This window comes from Rissa tridactyla, chromosome 15 (assembly GCF_028500815.1).
Source record: "Rissa tridactyla isolate bRisTri1 chromosome 15, bRisTri1.patW.cur.20221130, whole genome shotgun sequence".
NCBI lineage: Eukaryota > Metazoa > Chordata > Aves > Charadriiformes > Laridae > Rissa > Rissa tridactyla.
The window spans coordinates 1,757,947-1,777,845 of record NC_071480.1 but is presented as its reverse complement, the minus strand read 5'-3'; the positions used below and the strand labels follow the sequence as shown (position 1 = coordinate 1,777,845).

The 19,899-nt window shown below is 49.9% G+C and overlaps 1 protein-coding gene across 4 annotated transcripts in view; it reads right to left on the bottom strand.

The window, feature by feature from the left end:
• The window catches only part of DNAH9 (dynein axonemal heavy chain 9), a 226,721-nt gene that overhangs the window by 96,474 nt on the left and 110,348 nt on the right, over positions 1–19,899 (bottom strand). For all 4 annotated transcript variants that reach the window (XM_054221603.1, XM_054221601.1, XM_054221602.1 and 1 more), the window contains 2 exons: positions 15,474–15,899; positions 11,354–11,473 (listed from right to left, as the gene is read on the bottom strand). In XM_054221603.1, the coding sequence (XP_054077578.1) occupies positions 11,354–11,473; positions 15,474–15,899 (546 nt within the window). The remainder of the gene's footprint in view (positions 1–11,353; positions 11,474–15,473; positions 15,900–19,899) is intronic.

Genomic DNA, 19,899 nt, shown 5'->3' with positions numbered 1-19,899 from the left:
CAGTGGTTTCTAGGGAATGCGCTCTGCTTGGCCGAGCAAAAGAAGTCGCTGCAGTTCCCCTCTGAAATACACAACCCCAGGAACGGCTCTGCTGGGCCAGACCCAAGGCCCACCTCCTTCCACATCTTGTCTGCTGACGGCAGCCCTTAGCGGCTGACTTGGGAAGACTCCACAAAAAAGCACCTGGTGATACTTCCTCACATTACCCCCCAGCCTCCCACCACTGGGGGTTTAAGGACCTTCTCAAACAGAGCTTATATCTTTATGCTTAATAGCCACTGATGTTTTTTTCCTTCATGACCGCGTCTAAGCTGCCATGGATATCAACCAACTTTTTGGCATCTACAGCATCCTGTGGCCAGGAGATACATAGTTTAGCTATGCTTTCAGTAAAAAGTAAATCCTTTTATGTGCTGCCTGACCTTTTCAATTGCTAAAACCTGTTGGCACAGTGGAAAAAGAGCAAACAATCACACTCACGTCACCTTCCCCATCCCACCCGTGATTTCAAGCCCTTGATACCCCCTCTGCTGTCTCCTTTTGAGGCTGAAGAGCTTTAGACTATTCAACAGTGCCTCACACAGAAGCAGCCTTTTGATTGTCCTTGCAATCTTTATCTTTTCTGAATGATGTAATCTTTATTATCCGGTTTCTTTTTATTGTTACCTTCTCTGCACCATTTCCCCTTCTACCATGTCCTTTGAGGTGCAGCAGAGGGGGCGGAGGTACAGCTGCACATTCAAGATTTATTTAGAATGTATTTATATAGTGAGATTGTGATTTTTCTCTGGTTTGCTCTCTCTTCTTTTCCTAATAAACCCTAACACTCAATTTCGGCTTGGGTTTTTGGTTTGTTGAGGGGGTTTTTTGGCCTCTGGGAGCACAGAGCTCACATACTCACAGAACTCTTAACTCCATCATTTCATTCCTGAATGATAATAACTGGCTTAGCATCGCTTACAGGGCATGTAAAATAAAACCTATTTTTTCCAGTATGCATTACTTTGCATTTATCTACCTGGCATTTCATACCTCCATTACTTGGCACCATTTTTACAGTTCTTTACAGACAACCTCCATCATTACTGCCTTCATATTATCGAGAAACTGTGACCTGCTTACACACCATCTCAGGTCCTTTATGATTATTCTGATGAACAAAAGAACTAATGGCCACCTGCAATAATACCTCTGACTGCCTTTCTGCCTTGAGAAATCAGTGAAAACCGCATTCTGGGCAGTCTGACTCCCTCCAGGAGCAGAAAGAGAGGCCGCCGGTTTTCTTTGCCCCATTCAGTCTCAGAGCCGTCCCTAAACCTGTTCCAGCTGAGTTACTTGTTCCTGAACATGAACCGCCATCGGAAGGTTTCCCCAGTGCCTTTTGCTGATCTCGGCGCGTGCCGATATCCCGTAGCCTCGCTAGCCAGCCTGCTCTTGACATGCTTAGGACCACATCTGCCTTTCTTAGGGCTACACCATGTGCGGGGCAAAGCCTGAACAAATAGATTCCACTGCTCCTCACCGGCTGCTGGCAACGTGCTCCTGGTTTAGAGACAAACCATCTGCTATTGATCCGCAGTTACACATCTGCGTCCTGTATCACTGAATTTCAACTCATCCTTATAGTGCCCATATCCAGACCATCCACTTATTTCAACCACAGTCACGCTTCCTCTTCAGTTGTGGGAATTCCCATTTTTATGTTCTCAGTCTTACAAGTCTGTCTTATCACGTATACCCAGATCCATTAAAGAGGAGGGGTCAGGCAGCGTGAGATCATAGAATCATAGAATCATGTACCTGCCCTCTCCCTCCTCTGTTCTGGACATCTGCTGGAGTCCAGCTGAAGCTGGACAGAACCTGCTCTCAGCCCACGTATCGGCTCTTCCGTAATCCTACTTGTTGAAAAAGAAGCAAGGCACTACTTTGAAGTTATCGGTTATTTTTAAGGATCATACCTAAATTATCCTTAATGTCAACTGCAGTAACAGTGCATAGAAGTCCAATTCCTCCATCTTTCCCTTGTACCTTTTATAGATGAACTACCTGCAGGTCTTTCCTCCTTAAGGTCAATTCTCATACTGCTCCCATAGCCTCTAAGACCAAGAAGTCTTTATTCATCTGATTTTCCTAATACTTGTAGAATCTCTACATACTCCTAATTAATTTCTTGGGGCGATTTTTTTTTTATCCATTAGGTCCTGGGGGTCTTTCCTTCTCCTTTGCTTGGGTCACACACTACTGCCAGTTTTAGTATCTTAAAGAAATCCCAGGTGTCTTCCACCTCGGATCCTGGAAGTCATTGGAATTCTTTTTATTTAGCAAGTAGCAAATTAAAAGCCATCTCAGTTGATTACCTTTAGCTCTTTAATAATGAGAGACAGTGACCAATCATTCCCTATTCACCTTCTGCATATTATTAATGATTTTATAGGCTTCTGTCACATCTATCGCTACACCACCGCTTTTCAAAAATGAAGAGTCTTCATCTATTTTCTCTCTTCCCATATGGAAGCTGTTGCATACGTCTCTGTACCTCTTCTAGGTTGTGTAGGGCCTTCTCAGACGGAGTAACCCGACGATGTTCAGCATGCAAGATGTAGGCACCCCATAGATCTGGACTGATACAATGATTGTTTAACTTCTGCTTCCTGACTTTTTTTCCTACCCATTCTCAATATTCAATTTGCCTTTCTTCCTCCAGCCGAGTACCATGCTGCTCGTTCTGAGAACTCTCTGCAACGACTCCAAGAGCTCTTCTGTGAGTGATAATAGTGCAATTAAGACCTATCAATGTAAATGCATGATTACAGTTCGTTTTCCCTGCATGCATTATTTTGCATTTGTCATCACTAAATTTCATCTGCTACGTTACATTAGCACATATCCACTGACAAACACCACTCATCAGCCATCCTCCCTTCTCTGGTGCACAGATCCCTAGACGTTCCCTGGTCCCTGTCCCTTGGATCCTGAAGCATCTTCCCCAGGTCGTCTAAAGCTCATGAGACGCCAAAATAAAATTAAGGCACTGTAAAAGTTCATCTTCACTGCCCTGGTTCATTTGTCAACCCAAACGTAAGGGACGGACTGTAAATTCCCTGCTGAGGGGCAGGAGGCCCTCCAAGCCTTCAATGGAACGCCTCAAACACTCGCAAGGAAATAAATAATGCAGGCCTGGCCTTCAAAGAACTGATAAGGCTCACGCTTCTGGCGCCTGAAAGTGTGGGAGAACTGTCTTGTGAAGACAGGATAGTTCTGCCACTCGTGTGGTGAGCTTGCTAGTTCTCAGTTCTCAAGGCCATTGTGTCCGATGAGTGACCTTTGCTTCATTATCCGTGACATGCATATGAAAGCACACACCCTGCATATGCTAATGAAGATTATAGAGATCAGGCTAAACATGTGTGACTATGGCACTCGTCTCTCCACCCAAATCATGGTACACGTCACCTGGGAGAAGGGAGAAACCTGAGCCGAGGCTGTCCTGGGCAAGGTGGGTGGAACATGCTGATTCAGCAAACATAAAAGGGGAAAATAAGTGCCCCTGGGGGGGAACAAAGAAGAAACAATAGAAGAAGGTAGTGCCTGGGAAAATTCTTCCCAAGAAAGAAGATTATGCCTGGGAAGATTCCCTGAAAAAGATGCTGGAACCAGGACCGGTGATCCCTTTATCTCTGTCTTTTTCTCCATCTGCTCCTTTCTCTATCCCTCAGTTTCTCTTTTCTCTTAGAATTGTTAAGTAACAGAGTCGTTAAGTAACGACCTTAAGTATGACCTTAAGCACCACTTGCCATAAGTTGTCCTATCCCTGTTGTTCAGTGACACAATGCACACCTCGTTTGCCATCATTTGTTATACACCTAACCAGTTATCGTGGACTTGTTAAGACCTATACTATCCATTTTGGGAAGCTAATAAATGTTTGTATATGGACCTTGAGACTTATCTCACCTTAGTCTGCGCTGTTGAGAATTTATGAATCTGAAGTCACTTACCCCCACGCTTTCCTGGGAGTGGGACGTGACAGCAAAGCAACACGATCTGTGTTCAGTTAGGTGTATTCTTCGTACAACCTCAAACGTGTTTATTTCAAAGTCTGGGAACTTATTTCTGCCCACGGCCACACACAGGTGACACATCTTGGACATCAAATAAATTGCACATCAGGAAGGACCGTCGGGATCTATTCCTAGATCAAAGCCAGAGATGACACAGAAGACGGTGTGCATTGCACAGCAGTATGTTGGGATGCGGGTTGCTCCTTGCATACACTACAAAAGTGATCCGTTTTTGACAGCAGTAGGAGCAAGCCGGGTACTTTCTAACCAGGCCTTTAAGAACAGCCAGTGGCACTGGCACTGACGGAACCTGTTCTTGTCTGCATTTACAGCTGAGGGTGTTGGGTGCTCCCTTGGGCTAGGAGGGGGAGCAGCTCCTCTGCCCTGCAGCCATCCAGAACACGGAGTGCATCAAGGAACCCAAGGGAATCTCAACTCAAGTTTTTCCCAGGCCATGGGGTGGGGAGGAGATGTGATCGACACGGCCTGTGACGCAGTGTCCCTGCTCCTCCAGCATTTCTCTCCATGGTAAGATTTCACCTCTAAATCAAAACTCCTCGAAGTGAATAGATTCTCTGTTAAACCACAAAACAAATGCTGCAGCTTGTGTCCCAGCTGCAGGCACAGGCAGCTGATTTCTTCTCTCAACTGAGTCCTTCTCTCCTCCTCTCCCAACAAGTCGCATTGAACTCTGATAATTTCCACCAGCAGAAACAACCCTGGCCTTGCCCAGTCTTTTAAATCATCCCTGATCCTAATCATACAATTCTTCCACTGTTTTCCATACGATCCACAGGAAGCAGTGTCCCCTGGTAACCGTGGATGGCTGGGTGCTACAGCACCCTGGCGGCATGAGAAGCCATAATTACCTTTCTCCCTCTGCAACTGGGCTGGCAGGAGCCACGTTCTCCCCCATTAAAGCTCCAAACAGGATCCCCAGGGGCGTTCATTCAGGGATTTCAGTTCCTTGAGCCGACAGCCTGTGCTCATCTCCATGTGAAATGAGAGAGAGAGTTGCTGGATTTAGTGTGGACGACTTTGCCCATCAGTGGCTAACGGTGCCTGCAGGCCCCGAGGCTGACTCAACCCCAGGACGGCACACGCCTGCAGTTGTCTGTGCAACACGTTTTTGCCTGCGTTGCAAAAAGTTCCATCCGAGTGGGAAGTGGGACCCCTCTGTGGCAGCAAGAGCTGAAACACTACCAGCCAACTGACCACCGCCCCGAGGCTCAGGCTGGAAAGCTGAAGGGGACAGTCCCTCCATCGACACTCCGGTCCCATGACAACAGCCATGAAGGGTCTCTGCGGGCAGCGCGGCCCAGGTGGCTCAGGCACTGCTAAGGGGGCTCCTACGACTTTCCATCTTTTCCAGTGTTTTTCTGGCACAGTTGGGTAGGGTTAAGAGGGCTGGGAGGCAGGGAGCAGCAGCAAGATAATTTATGAGCCTATTTACAGCATCAGGAGAGCTCCACGCATCACTCAAATCTCTTTCCCAATCTTTGCATTTGGAGACGTGGCAGCAGCAGACACTGAACGGGACAGATATCTGGTTTGCTTCCCTTGTTTGCTGGTTTGCTGTTGCACTCTTTTTTAGACTGTACAGTGTTTGGAGCCACAGGAGACTCTCAACAGTGTTTTGCGTGTTTGTGTGTATGTGTATATCCATCTCTCAACAAGCCATAGACAAAACTGGAATGCAAACGCTCCCACTCCATCCTTCTTTGCTTTAGAGAAGCCCAGGGTTGACACTGGCTTCCCCAAGCTCTCAGCATCTTATCTGTTATGAACACTTGTGACTGACAGACTGAAAAATTTTCCCAGTGCAAGGGAGGCAGATGATCTTTCCCAGCTAGAGATCAATAAAAAACAAGCCTCTTTTTTCTAGCGGCATCCAGGGCACTGCCCAGCACCCATCTTCCTCACCACTGCAAAGACTGTGCCAGTCACACGATGCTGCAGTTTTATGTGCTCCCAGAAGCTGGAAGAGAGATTTGCTTCCACCTGGCTCTGCTTTTTCTGTAATGATGAAAGGAAAGGGTGTTTCAGGGCGTCCTGGCAGCCGCCAGTGGGTAGAAGATGACAACATTGGCAGAGTATGGAGAAAACAATGTTTAACCTGTCTCATCTCTGCACATCGACAGGAGCAGCTTGGGGAAGCTCTCCATGTCTTCAAACACAGAGCAAAACCGCTTCCAGCCTCCCTGGGTATTGCCTCATGAGCACAGAAGGACGTGACTACCGTGGTCCCCGCTATGGCAATGCACTGTACTTGAGCAGGCGTCCGAACTCAACCTAAGTTAATCATAGAATCATAGGGTTGGCAGGGACCTCTGGAGATCACCCACTCCAACCCCCTGCCAGAGCAGGGTCACCCACAGCAGGTGGCACAGGAACGCCTCCAGGCGGGGTTGGAATGTCTCCAGAGACGGAGACTCCTCCACCTCTCGGGGCAGCCTGGGCCAGGGCTCTGCCACCCTCACAGCAAAGAAGTTCCTCCTCATGTTCAGGTGGAACTTCCTATGGTCAAGTTTGTGCCCGTCACCTCTTGTCCTGTCCCTGGGCACCACTGAAAAGTGAAAATGGCTTATAAACCTCAGCTAGGACTGGCAGGGCTGAAATCCTATTCCAAGTAGAAAGACTAAACCCTAATAATGTCCTTTATCTGCCCCCAAAAATCCAAGCACCCTCCTCCACCAAGTTGTCTGGATGCCCAGGTCAGGCTGCTCACTAACCCACCCGCCTTTTCCCTTTCACCAGCTTCAGTGAGAGACCTGAAACCCACTCACTGAAACATTCCCATTTTAAGTTTATATAAGAGACTGAAATAACTTCAGGAGCGGCCAGTGTCACCCACTGGTGACGGGGCAGAGCCGCGCGTGGTTTCTCCCATTCACACCTCACCAAATAAAAGTGGGGTGGGAAAAGCAGTTTGTGCACAACCACTTCCTAATTGCTTTAATGGTTTCAAGATTTCACAGTTTGCTGCTGTGGTTCTTCTCAAGCCTGGACAGGGAAAGGCTTCTTTCCAAAACTGGTCTCCGGTGCCTCCAAAGCATTTCATAGAATCACAGAATTGCCTAGGTTGGAAGGGACCTTTCAGATCATCGAGTCCAATCATCAACGTAACTCTGACAAAACCATCACTGAACCACATCTCTAAGCACTATGTCTACCTGTCTTTTAAATCCCTCCAGGGATGGTGATTCCACCACTTCCCTGGGCAGCCTGTTCCAACGCTTGACAACCCTTTCAGTGAAGAAATTTTTCCTAATATCCATCCTAAACCTCCCCTGGTGCAACTTGAGGCCGTTTCCTCTTGTCCCATCGCCTGTTCCTTGGGAGAAGAGACCGACCCCCCCTGGCTACCCCCTCCTTTCAGGGGGCTGCAGAGAGCGAGAAGGTCTCCCCTCAGCCTCCTCTTCTCCAGCCTGAACACCCCCAGCTCCCTCAGCCGCTCCTCACCAGACTTGTGCTCCAGACCCCTCACCAGCTCCGTCGCCCTTCTCTGGACACGCTCCAGCCCCTCAGTGTCTGTCTTGTGGTGAGGGGCCCAAAACTGGGCACAGCCCTCGAGGTGGGGCCTCACCAGTGCCCAGTACAGGGGGATGATCACTGCCCCAGTCCTGCTGGCCACACTATTCCTGACACAGGCCAGGATGCTGTTGGCCTTCTTGACCACCTGGGCACACTGCTGGCACATATTCAGCTGCTGCCAACCAACACCCCCAGGTCCTTTTCTGCCGGGCAGCTTTCGAGCCACTCCGCCCCAATCCTGTAGCGCTCATGGGGTTGCTGTGACCCAAGTGCAGGACCCGGCACTTGGCCTTGTTGAACCTCATACCACTGACCTCAGCCCATCGGTCCAGCCTGTCCAGATCCCTCTGCAGAGCCACCCTACCCTCCAGCAGATAGACACTCCTGCCCAGCTTGGTGTCACCTGCAAACTGACCGAGGGTGCGCTCGACCCCCTCTTCCAGATCATTGATAAGATGTTAAACAGGACCGTCCCCGATACTGAGCCCTGGGGAACACCACCCGTGACCGGCCGCCAACTGGATTTACCTCCACTCCCCACCACTCCCTGGGCCCGGCCTCCAGCCAGGCCTCTCCAGAGGAAAGAAACAGGGAGGCCTTGGAGCCAAGGCAGCTAAACTGCTATGCCAAGTAAATTATCAAGACCGTGCCTGAACCATGACAAAGACGATGAGGTATTTAACAGTTAGGGATATCGTCCAGCACCAGCAAAGGACACGACCAAGCACTGCTCTCAATAGGTGCTGACCCTGCGAGCAGTCCCAGTTCACGAGAAAGGAAAAGAACACACCTACGAGCAAATGGATTCCTGTTGCTTCACTGAGATTACACCGTCCGTGACACAGACTCGGCACTCTGGGCGCAGGGACGATGCGCGCATCGCCGCAAAAAACACAACTGCAACCAAAGAAACTGTTCCTAAAACTTGACTCCTATGTCTTACCTTGATTTCAGAATCAAAATACTTTCTTTTAAAGGAAATTATTAAACTTAAAAAATCATCTAGGAACATACATCACAAAGGACAATCTATCTTGTTAAAATATTTGCTCGCTTTGTTTTACAAGGACAATACAGCTAACCCAAAAAAAAAAAACCCCAAACAAAAATTCTGTAATTTTTCCTTATCAGAATATCACAGTTGTACCTGAATGAAGACTCACGTTTTAAGCCAAGAATTCACATGCTAAGCACGCACCTTTAAGAAATCATGTTCCGTTTGTTGTAGCGGTACTAATCGAGGTGAGATTAAGCTGTATTTGGTGTAACATATACACTTACACACGCATGTATTTGTATGAAAAGACCTGAAACCATCATTTCTGTGTTTTGCTTTCATGAAACGTATTCTTCTTGCATTTTGGGGTTACTGACCACTACGTGAGCCACAATCTCCCTCCACATCACATCTGAAACAGGATTTTGTCAGGCTGGGGAAAGACACAGGCAAAGACACAGGCAAATACTCATCCTGCAAAATCTCCGCAGAAACGTCAACCAGCTCTTTCAAATGAAAGAGTGACTTCCCTGTCTTAATTAAAGGTTTTGGAAGCATTCAGTAAGATTTGACCTGAAGAACTTGAAAGCATAAAACTCCTTCAGCGGTCGCATAGAAGAGAATTAAATCGGTATAGCACGGGACTTATCTGCTGTTTGTCTCTGACCCCTGATATCTGAGCGTATCGCGCTCCTGACTGCATTTGCCTGCAAAGCAGCCGCCTGCGCTGCACTCCCGCTTCCAAAGGAGACACGCAGACATTAAAGAGCAAAGATTTTTTTTCGAAGTTTCCCAGTACCAAAGCACACGGCACGTGAACCGCGCAGCTCTCGGGAGCACTTCAATGCCCCACTAAACGCCACCTTTTTGGTGTCCCCATGAAAACTCACCGCAATCTAACCAGCTCTGAAAATCCAGGCTAAAGCGATTTGCTGAAGGTCACCTAAGAAGGCTTGAGAGTACGAAATGCAGAATTGAGCACAACTCCCCATGTCCAAAGGAAAAAGCTTAACCATTGGGCTATCTTTTGATCTTTATCAAAAGGATAGATACAAATAGAGACTTTACACACAAATCACAGCCCGACACAGCCAGGAGCTGGTAAAACAAGCAGAGAAACCTGCACCCAGCATCACTTCTAGAAACACCTTTGTGTTCTGCCCTAGCTGCCGCCAGCCTCACCAGCAGAAGCAGAGACAGACTGAGACCAACTTCCACCCCGGAATACGTGCAGCTGGGTGGGACACTCTTGGAGACACAGGGACAGCCTCTTGGAAAATCGAGAGAGGTTTGAACACCATGTCCCCGCTGCTCCTGGGAGGAAGGGCAGCACAGCAGCGTTTCTCTCAGTGCTGCTGCAGAATTCGGCTGTGCGGCTGTAGAGAAGGGGCCATGCCTTCCAGGGAGTTTTGCCAGGTCTCAGGCAGGAGCCGTGGGCCGAGCTGCAACACGCCCCCCGCCAAACCAGGGCATGGTGGGCACTTTACAGGCCAAGAGCTGCGGCAGAGGCCGTGCGGGAGTGCATGGCCGACGTCTGCGCCCAGGGAGAAGAGGAGGCTGAGGGGAGACCTTCTCCGCTCTCTACAACTCCCTGAAAGGAGGGGGTAGGGAGATCAGTCTTTTCTCCCACGTAACAAGCAATAGGACAAGAGGAAATGGCCCTGGTTGCACCAGGGGAGGTTTAGATGGATATTAGGAGAAATTTCTTCATTGAAAGGGTTGTCAAGCATTGGAACAGGCTGCCCAGGGAAGTGGTGGAGTCACCATTCCTGGAGGGATTTAGATGTGGTGCTGAGGGACATGGATTAGTGGTAACTTGGCAGTGTTAGGTTGATGGTTGGACTCAGTGACCTGAAAGGTCCCTTTCAACCTAGGCGATTCTATGATTCTAAGTCTGTGCCTCTACTTGCACCTTCCTTGCAGCTCTAGCGAGTCAGATGTCTCAAAAGAATAAAAAAATTGGAGCTCTCCACCAAGACGACATCAGTGCTGCCTTTGCGTGCTTAGCAGGTGAGCTTGACTCAGCAGAGCTGCTGCTAGAACCAGCTCCAACCCCAGCACCTGCCAGGGCAGCGCTCCAGCCCGGGATGGTCCCCTGCAGCCCTGCTTCCTCACCGGGAGGAGGAAACGACTCCCTCCAAGCCACCAGCCGGTGCAGAAGCCAAAATACAAAGTGTTAAGGGCAATGGCAGCCCTGGATGCGAGCTGGGGCTCCAGCTGACAGGACAGTGTGAACAGAAACCATTATCTCCCCGTCTCTTATATGTGAAGCTGTGACAAGCGCATTGCCCCCACAGAGGAGCAGGAGGCTGCATATTTTGAAGATACAGCAGACTGCGATGCATACCGATGGACTGATAATGGGGACACGCGCTGCTTTTTTAGAGCTTTTCACTCTTTACTTTTTGTCATTTCAAAACCTGCAAAGCTACTGACATATTCCCACCGTTGTTTTTATGATACGATTTTTGAGTCACATAGTTTTAGCCCATCAGTATTTGATCACGCATTTAAATAACAAAAAGGAGACGAGAGCTGTGAAGAGAGTATAGCCAGTCTCCTTAAATACGAGCAGCACCTACCCTGGTGTATGAAAACAGCCAGTGCAAAATCATTTTCATTGCGGAAACTTGCTGCAGTGCAGGAAATGTATTCCAAAAAAAATGAGCGGATGTAACGTACTGTGCGCACATGGTTCGCATCTCAGCAGCACCTGGTACCTCCCATTCATGCCATCAGAGCTGCATCTGCTGACACTCACCAGCCGATTTGCAAGAGCGATGGTACACGCTGTAGCTTCAGCTTCTTGCTGACATTTGAGTTTGTCTGAAGTGGCCTTCTCAAACTTGGCAGTGAGCTTTGCCAGGTTCTCGTTGAGGCGCTGCACGTGAAAAAAAAAGGAGAAAATAACAGCATAGTTTTAAGGAAAACCCTTCTCCAGAGACGGTTCTCCCCAGGCCCCATGGCCACGTGTGCTGCCCAGGGCTGGCACCAGGGCACAGCCCCTACGCAGTGTCGCGGCAGCAGGAGCCAGCGCGGAGCTGCGCTATTTGATGGGCCGGTAACTCGTCCTCGGCACAGGGCAGAGGCAAAGGACGCACAGAATTAATTTATCTGGGGCTCTGCCCTGGTGTGAATTTAAACAGGGAAAGGGGGTCCTTATGGCCAAGCACCGACGACCGGTGCTATGGCTGAGCAACGAGCAGGGCAGCTAAGGAAACAGGATTTTCTTTTTCCTGATGCTGCAGCCCCCTCGGTCTCAGCCCTTGAGGCTCTGCGGATCCACCGAGTCGTGCTCAAATCCCCAAAGGGGCTCCTTGAGCAGCTGGAGGTAACGCCTGAACCATCTCCCAGCCGCATTTCCTGAACCCGACTTCTAGAAGGGAATATGACAAATAAACCAATAAATTGATAAAGCTCCGGAAGCTGCCTGGGTGTGTGCCATGGGCCACTCCTGCAGAGGAACCCGACCAGTGCTGGGTGGGACCATCCCAGCTGCAGGTGGGCTGCAAAGTGCTCCAGGGCTGAGAAGGGGCAGGAAGGGCCCGAACCACCTGGAGAAAAAGCAAAAGAGCCCTTTGCTTGGGCAGAGCTGCTCTGGCCCAAACCAAACCAACGGCTCCCACGAGCACTGGGAGCATTTCAGTTCTGATAAGAGAAGTAGAAGGAATAATTGATTTTATCTGCACCCCATGCAAACTGCTTAAGGCTAAACTGCATGTAAATCACTTTAACACTGTTTGAGCTACGCACTAGAAACAAACCTGAAAATGAAAAAGGCTTATATTAGGGCTATCTGCGGCTCTCTGGGATACCAGAAAACACAAAGCAGGCTCTCCTCGACCTGACTTGGAATTAATAACACAAAAAAGTTCCTGTCTCTGCGTGCGTATGGATGTAAGTGCATACATATGCTCATATGGAGCTCTGCTCTGCCGTGAGGACAGGCTGAGAGAGTTGGGGGGGTTCAGCCTGGAGAAGAGAAGGCTCCGGGGAGACCTCGGAGCCCCTTCCAGTCCCTGAAGGGGCTCCAGGAAAGCTGGGGAGGGACTCTGGATCAGGGATTGTAATGATAGGATGAGGGGTAACGGTTTCAAACTGAAAGAGGGGAGATTTAGATTGGATATCAGGAAGAACTTGCTTGCTGTGAGGGCGGTGAGCCCCTGGCCCAGGTTGCCTAGAGAAGCTGTGGCTGCCCCATCCCTGGAGGGGTTCAAGGCCAGGTTGGACGGGGCTTGGAGCAACCTGGGCTGGTGGGAGGTGTCCCTGCCCAGGGCAGGGGGGTGGAACGAGATGATCTTTAAGGTTCCTTCCAACCCGAACCATTCTGTGATTCTATGATATACATATAAAACCCTACGACACAAGCGCGATCTGATCAGTGAGTACCTGCGGTACGAGGAACTGCTCACACCTGCAGTGTCTCACCAGACACGCTCTGCAGTAACACCCAACTGCATCTGCCTGCGACCGGCAGAATATATCTCCGTCTACGTCTGCACACCCCAGATCCATAGCAACCTTATTTCCCAGGCAGACAAAGGAGAGGGAAAGGTACTTAGGATTTCTGACAATCAGAACAGTCTCGTTTATTACTAAAAATGGGTGTGGGACAGCTCGGGGCCCCGTTGTGAGCAGGTATGAATCAGCCACACATCAGTGAAGCTATCCAAGACAGCCCAGCTGGGTAAGCAAGGACATACCACCACTTCCACCCCCACGCTGAGCAGTGCATCCTTAGCCGTCTGCAGAGGGCAAAACTCACCTACACCAGCCAGTTTTGCAAGTGCACGCCAGTGGAGTACCAGTAATCCCCCCACAGATTGCCATTTTCTTTAACAAAATCCCACTTTAAAAAAAGAAGGAAGAAAAAAAAAAAGAAAAAAAGAAAAAAAGAAAAGCTCAGGCATTAAAAGCTTTGGAAACGAGCAACATAAAGGCATGAAAAAAGTTCCCCAGCACTGCATTTCACAGCTGAGAAGGGAGAACTAGAGGCTAAAGACTTCGAAATCCATCCCTGTTTCAGGTGCTGTGCCCGCCCCCCCTTCATCCTCAGCAGGAAGGGGCTACCAGAGAGCTCTGGAGATTTTTTTATATTTTTAGTTAGAAAGGGTAGTAAGCATTTTAAGAATAATAAGCCCTAGGAGGCACCAAAAGAGTTATGTATTTTTTCTAACACGAAGATGGAAGGTGGAAGAGATGAGCACTCGGAGGAGCTCAGGTGGAGGGACCGTGCTCCCCCTCTCCGGGGGCACATCTAAAAGCCACCTATTTAAAGGCAAATCTGCCAGCCCAGCTGATGGCACCCCTTGGTTTTGAAAGGGGATTTTGCATGAACTGTGGCGCCAGCACGAAGGTACACCCACAGAGCGTCCTTCGCTCATGAAGAGGGACACCAGATCTGCAGAACCTTAAAAAAAGGCAGGTTTTGGAGTGCAAGGTCCAAAATAAATCAATATTTTGACCCATTTGACAATAATATTTTACTTATTTTGACTTTATTGACTTATTTGTCTTATTTTTTTTTTTTCCGCTTGCAGTGCTGCCTCCAGCTTAGACCTCCAGCATCAGAAGGACATGGACCTGTTGGAGTGGGGCCAGAGGAGGCCATGGAGATGCTGGGAGGGCTGGAGCCGCTCTGCTGTGAGGACAGGCTGAGAGAGTTGGGGCGGTTCAGCCTGGAGAAAAGAAGGCTCCAGGGAGACCTTCCAGCCCCTTCCAGCCCCTAAAGGAGCTCCAGGAAAACTGGTGAGGGACTCTTGGTTGGGGGTGGAGAGATAGGACATAGGGTAATGGCTTCACACTAAAAGAGGGGAGATTTAGACTAGATATAAAGAAGAACTTTTTTTACGCTGAGGGTGGTGAGACACTGGCCCAGGTTGCCCAGAGAGGTGGGAGATGCCCCATCCCTGGAAACATTCTAGGCCGGGTTGGATGGGGCTCTGAGCAACCTGCTCCAGTTGTAGATGTCCCTGCTCATGGCAGGGGATTGCACTAGATGGCCTTTAAAGGTCCTTTCCCACCCAAGCCAGTCTATGATTCTAAGTGGTGGCTGGGTGACCGCCTGCAGCAGGAGGGACCTGGAGAACGGCGGGTGATGGGATGCTGCGCTGCCATCTGAGGGTCGGGCTGGTGGGATCCCCGGCTGGTTTCTACACCTTGGATTAGCGGGTATTGGCTGGGGCGAGCCGGGGGGAGAAAAGGAGTATGTCTTTTAGCAGAGAGATAATTTTCCAAAGGAAAAAGGGAAAGGCTAGAAACTACTCTCTATAGAAAGGCACTTTTAATCACACAGTAATTTCTTCTATTCAGTGATTTTTTTTCTTTTTTTTTTTTTTTTCTGTTAAAGTAGGAAAAATCTAAAAAAGGATACCGCAGAAGATATGCCGACAGGGAGCCATGCAACGTCAAATTATTAGACTCCTACTAGAGCAGTCTTCATCCTGGAAAACACGCCCATCGCCAGGGATCGAGCGCGGGGAGCCAGCCCAGCCCAGCTCTGCGCTACCAGAGCTCTGAATCAGCCTCTGGTTCCTCCTCCCTGCCCCTGGGCAGCACAGCGGAAACATACCGGTTTGAGATAACGAGTTTTCTGAGGACCCACGAGTAGAGCTAAATCACATTTTAAAAATTAGGTAGGAATAATAAGAATTAACAATTATCTTCCCTATTAAAGTGTAAGCAAGGCTGGAGAAGAACAGGTGAAACGTAGCAAGCAGCAATAAAACGGATAGTAAAGACTATAATCTACTGAATATTTGAATTCTCCACCCCATCCTTAAAAATACGTGAGTGCAGAGAAGCAGCTTTCTCCAAAGAAAAGGATTTCTCCCCAGGCAGTGACTTGTGTCACTGGGTCCCACCAAAGGGCAAGCACTTACAGCAATTTTGGCCTTGATGCTGGCCAGCTTCTCCTGGGCGGCCGCCAGCTCCGCATTGGCTTTGCTCAGAGCCTGCCGCTTGGGCTCCACGTCGCAGTACACCTCGTGGAAGCGCACGATGTTCACCACCCAGGAGCAGAGGCCGGCCGCGGCGTAGGATTTGGTGGTCACAAACTCAGGTTTAAACTTGGGATCTTCTAAATAGGGCTGAAGAGCTTTGAGGCAGTTCTCATGGATGTTCTCCTTGTTGAACTTGATCAAGGAGTCCAGGAAACCATCCACCCTGGCCATGGCGGCTTTCGCTGCTTTCCAGCTCCTGTCCTTGGGAATTTTTCCTCCCGGGGCCATCAGCACCATCACGGCTGCGGTGACATTGCTGACAGCTGAAGGTGGTGACCCAAAGGACCTCAGCTCCGTCAGATTCTTCTGAAATGGGAAAAACAAGGTTGTTAGACAAAAATGAATGGCCTTTCTTTTTACTCTGCCACTAATAGAGTCAGGCTCCCGAGCTATCAGTCTGATAAATTGGGTTTCTCTCGGCCCGAACGTTGCTGCCTTTAAATCCCCGCTCTGCGTGCTTACAGCACACGTGTCCGATTCCCTGCATCCAGCCCCTTATACCCCACCTGGGACCGGCAAAGCACCGTGTTCCTCCCCAGGCTATCACCCTGCCAGTCCTGCTGCCCGGGGGGGCAGGGGGTTTTCTTCCCTCTCAGAAGATTGGGATAAGGAAAAAGGAAACGTTTCCAAATAATAACCTCTACAATCCTCCCCCAGCCCCTCTGAACCTGCCTTGCAGAGCTTTCCTTCATGCTCAGCTACTCCCTGTGCCAGACACCCAGGTGTTAAGGTCTTGTTGAATTATTTGTGTGCACCCATGTTTCATCATCCAGCCCAAATTCAGGCCCCAACACCAAGCGCCCTCAGCAGGAGGAGCAGTCACTGGGGTGCACGGGCAGCCCCCCGCGAGCATCACCTAATCTCTAGGGAAACCCTTGTCCGAGGGGGAGTTCCCGTCTCCTCCGCTGCCAACGCAGGCGGGTTTAGCAAGTCCCTAATATTAAGTGGGATGAACCTTAACCCAAGGAAAAGACGCCCAGTTGAGGAGAAAGCAGGCGTTTCCTAACACACTGGCAACTGCGACACGGCGTTGCCGAGGGTTTGATCTGCTGACACCCAAACTCCTCTCTCCACACACATGCGAGTTCGCCTCTGCACAAGAAAAACCAGTGCAGGTACCCCAGCTCTTCTCAGATGACACGCTGTTGTCAAAACAAGGATAACGGCTGTTTCAACGCCAGCTTAATAAAAAAATCAATGGACTTCTGTCAGTTCCTGTTTCTATTAATTTTGAATAGTTTTTAACCTATATTCTCTGATATTTTTCGTCTATCAGTCTCTGTCAATGGCAGCAAGGTGGAATAGTCTGGTACCTTTGAGCATCCATTTTTGGGATAAAGGTATCTGCTATGAATCTGTTCCTAAATGTGCCTTTTTGCTTGCTTTTAGCTTTTGTTAATAATCAAGCTGACAGAGACAGGCTCCTGGGAGCTGGGTGCATTTCCAGTGTAAAACGTCCCTAATTAACATGCTCAATGGATGTTGATCCACACGCTCGGTGGATGTTGTCTACCTTGCCTTCAGCAAGGCGTTCGACACTGTCTCCCACAGCATCCTCATAGGGAAGCTTTAGGAAGTGTGGGTTGGATGAATGGACAGTGGGGTGGAGAGAAAACTGGTTGAAAAGACAGAGCTCAGAGGGTCGTGATTAGGGGCACAGAGTCTAGTTGGAGGTCAGTGACGAGTGGTGTTCCCCAGGGGTCAGTACTGGGTCCGGTTCTGTTCAATATATTCATCGGTGACCTGGATGAAGGGACAGAGTGCACCCTCAGCAACTTCGCCGATGACACAAAGCTGGGGGGGGTGGCTGACAAACCAGAGAGTGTCCTGTTTGTCAGAGAGTTGGAGAGACCTGGACAGGTTGGAGAGTTGGGCGGAGAGAAACCTTATGAAATTCAACAAGGGCAAGTGTAGGGTGCTGCACCTGGGGAGGAATAACCCCCTGCACCAGGACAGGTTGGGGGTGACCTGCTCGAGAGCAGCTCAGTTGAAAGAGACCTGGGAGTCCTGCTGGACAACAGGATGACCATGAGCCAGCCATGGGCCCTCGTGGCCAAGAAGGCCAATGGCATCCTGGGGGGTATCAAGAAGAGTGTGGCCAGCAGGTGGAGGGAGGTCATCCTCCCCCTCTGCTCTGCCCTGGGGACGCCACATCTGGAGTGCTGTGTCCAGTTCTGGGCTCCCCGGTTCCAGAAGGACAAGGAACTGCTGGAGAGGGGACACCAAAGGGCTACCAAGAGGATGAGGGGACTGGAACACCTCTCTGATGAAGAAAGGCTGAGGGACTTGGGTCTCTTCAGGCTGGAAAAAAGACGGCTGAGGGGGGACCTTATCAACGCTTATCAATACTGAAAGGGTGGGTGTCAGGAGGATGGGGCCAGGCTCTTTTCAGTGGTGCCCAGGGACAGGACACGGGGTAACGGGCACAAACTTGACCATAGGAAGTTCCACCTCAACATGAGGAGGAACTTCTTTGCTGTGAGGGTGGCAGAGCCCTGGCACAGGCTGCCCCGAGGGGTGGTGGAGTCTCCGTCTCTGGAGACATTCCAAACCCGCCTGGACGCGTTCCTGTGCCACCTGCTCTGGGTGACCCTGCTCTGGCCGGGGGTTGGACTGGGTGATCTCCAGAGGCCCCTTCCAACTCTACCATTCTGTGATTCTGTGATTCTGTGAATAACATGGAGCCAAGTGTGAGCCAAACATCCTGAGGTGCCCTCCTCTCTCCCCCGGCTCAGGGGGCTGGGAGCAGCGTGGCCTCTCCCCAGCCCCAAACCGGCCAGGGGATTCTGTGCTGGGTCTACCATAACCCACGTCATTCATCACAGTCCATGTAATAGTTACCTTAATTATTTTATATACGTATTATCATATGGCATCCTATATGCATGCTATCATACGGCATCTCCTGACAGGGGCACCGTGACAGGCTGGAGAGGTGGGTTTGTGCGAACCTCATAAAGTTCAACAAGGCCAAGTGCAAGGTCCTGCACTTGGGTTGGCGCAACACTAAGCACAAACACAGGCTGAGCAGAGAATGGCTGGAGAGCAGACCTGAGGAGAGGGGCTTGGGGGTGTTGGTTGATATGAAGCTCAGCACGAGCCAGCAATGTGCGCTGGCAGCCCAGAAACCCCCCGCACCCTGGGCTGCATCCCCAGCAGCGTGGGCAGCAGGGCGAGGTGGGGGATTCTGCCCCTCTGCTCCGCTCTGGGGAGACACCACCTGGAGTACTGCATCCAGCTTTGGAGTCCTCGGAAAAGGAAAGACATGGACCTTTTGGAGCAGGTCCAGAGGAGGGGCATGAAGATGCTGTGAGGGCTGGAGCACCTCTCCTATGAGGACAGGCTGAGAGAGCTGGGGGTGTTCAGCCTGGAGAAGAGAAGGCTCCGGGGAGACCTTATTGCACCCTTCCAGTCCCTAAAGGGGCTCCAGGAAAGCTGAGGAGGGAGTTCTTACAAGGACATGTAGTGATAGGATGAGGGGAAGCAATTTTAAACTGAAAGAAAATAGATTTAGGTTAGATATCAGGAAGAAATTTTTCACTCTGAGGGCAGTGAGCCCCTGGCCCAGGTTGCCCAGAGAAGCTGTGGCTGCCCCATCCCTGGAGGGGTTCAAGGCCAGGTTGGACGGGGCTTGGAGCAACCTGGGCTGGTGGGAGGTGTCCCTGCCCAGGGCAGGGGGTGGCACTGGGTGGGCTTTAAGGTCCCTTCCAGCCCAAACCATTCTGTGATTCTATGATCTCCTCTCACTTCCATCTCTACATGTCCGAACGGACATGGCTGCTCTTCTTCTAAACTAGCAGCTGACGCTGGCACGGAAATGTCCATGTATCAACATAGTTACTGAGCTCCTTGGTACCTGACTATATATATTTATTACTGCGTTCTACTCACCAGATTTTCTCTGTTTTCCCTATTAATGTTGCATATAACAGTGCTGTCCAAATAAGATGACTTAGATAATTGGGGAGAAACTATATATACACACATAAATATTGCTGATTATTCATGTCAGCAAGCAGGTCAAGCTCTCTGGTGCGTTTCCAATCAGCAGGTAAAGGAGACCGTGCCTTCAGTGCTCTGCTATTGCTGCTTTACAGGTCCCTAGAGAAAATCCCAGCATCTCCCTAATCTTTGCCTAATGAGATACTCTACAGCTCCAGCACAAAACCAAAACTAATGAAGAGACAAACATTTTCCCTTGGTACGGTCCTTTCCCTTCCATGAACAAAAGCCAAAGCAACACACCTCTGCAGCAAAGCCACATCTTTCCTAGCTAATCCAGCAGACAGCCCATTCCTGATGACTG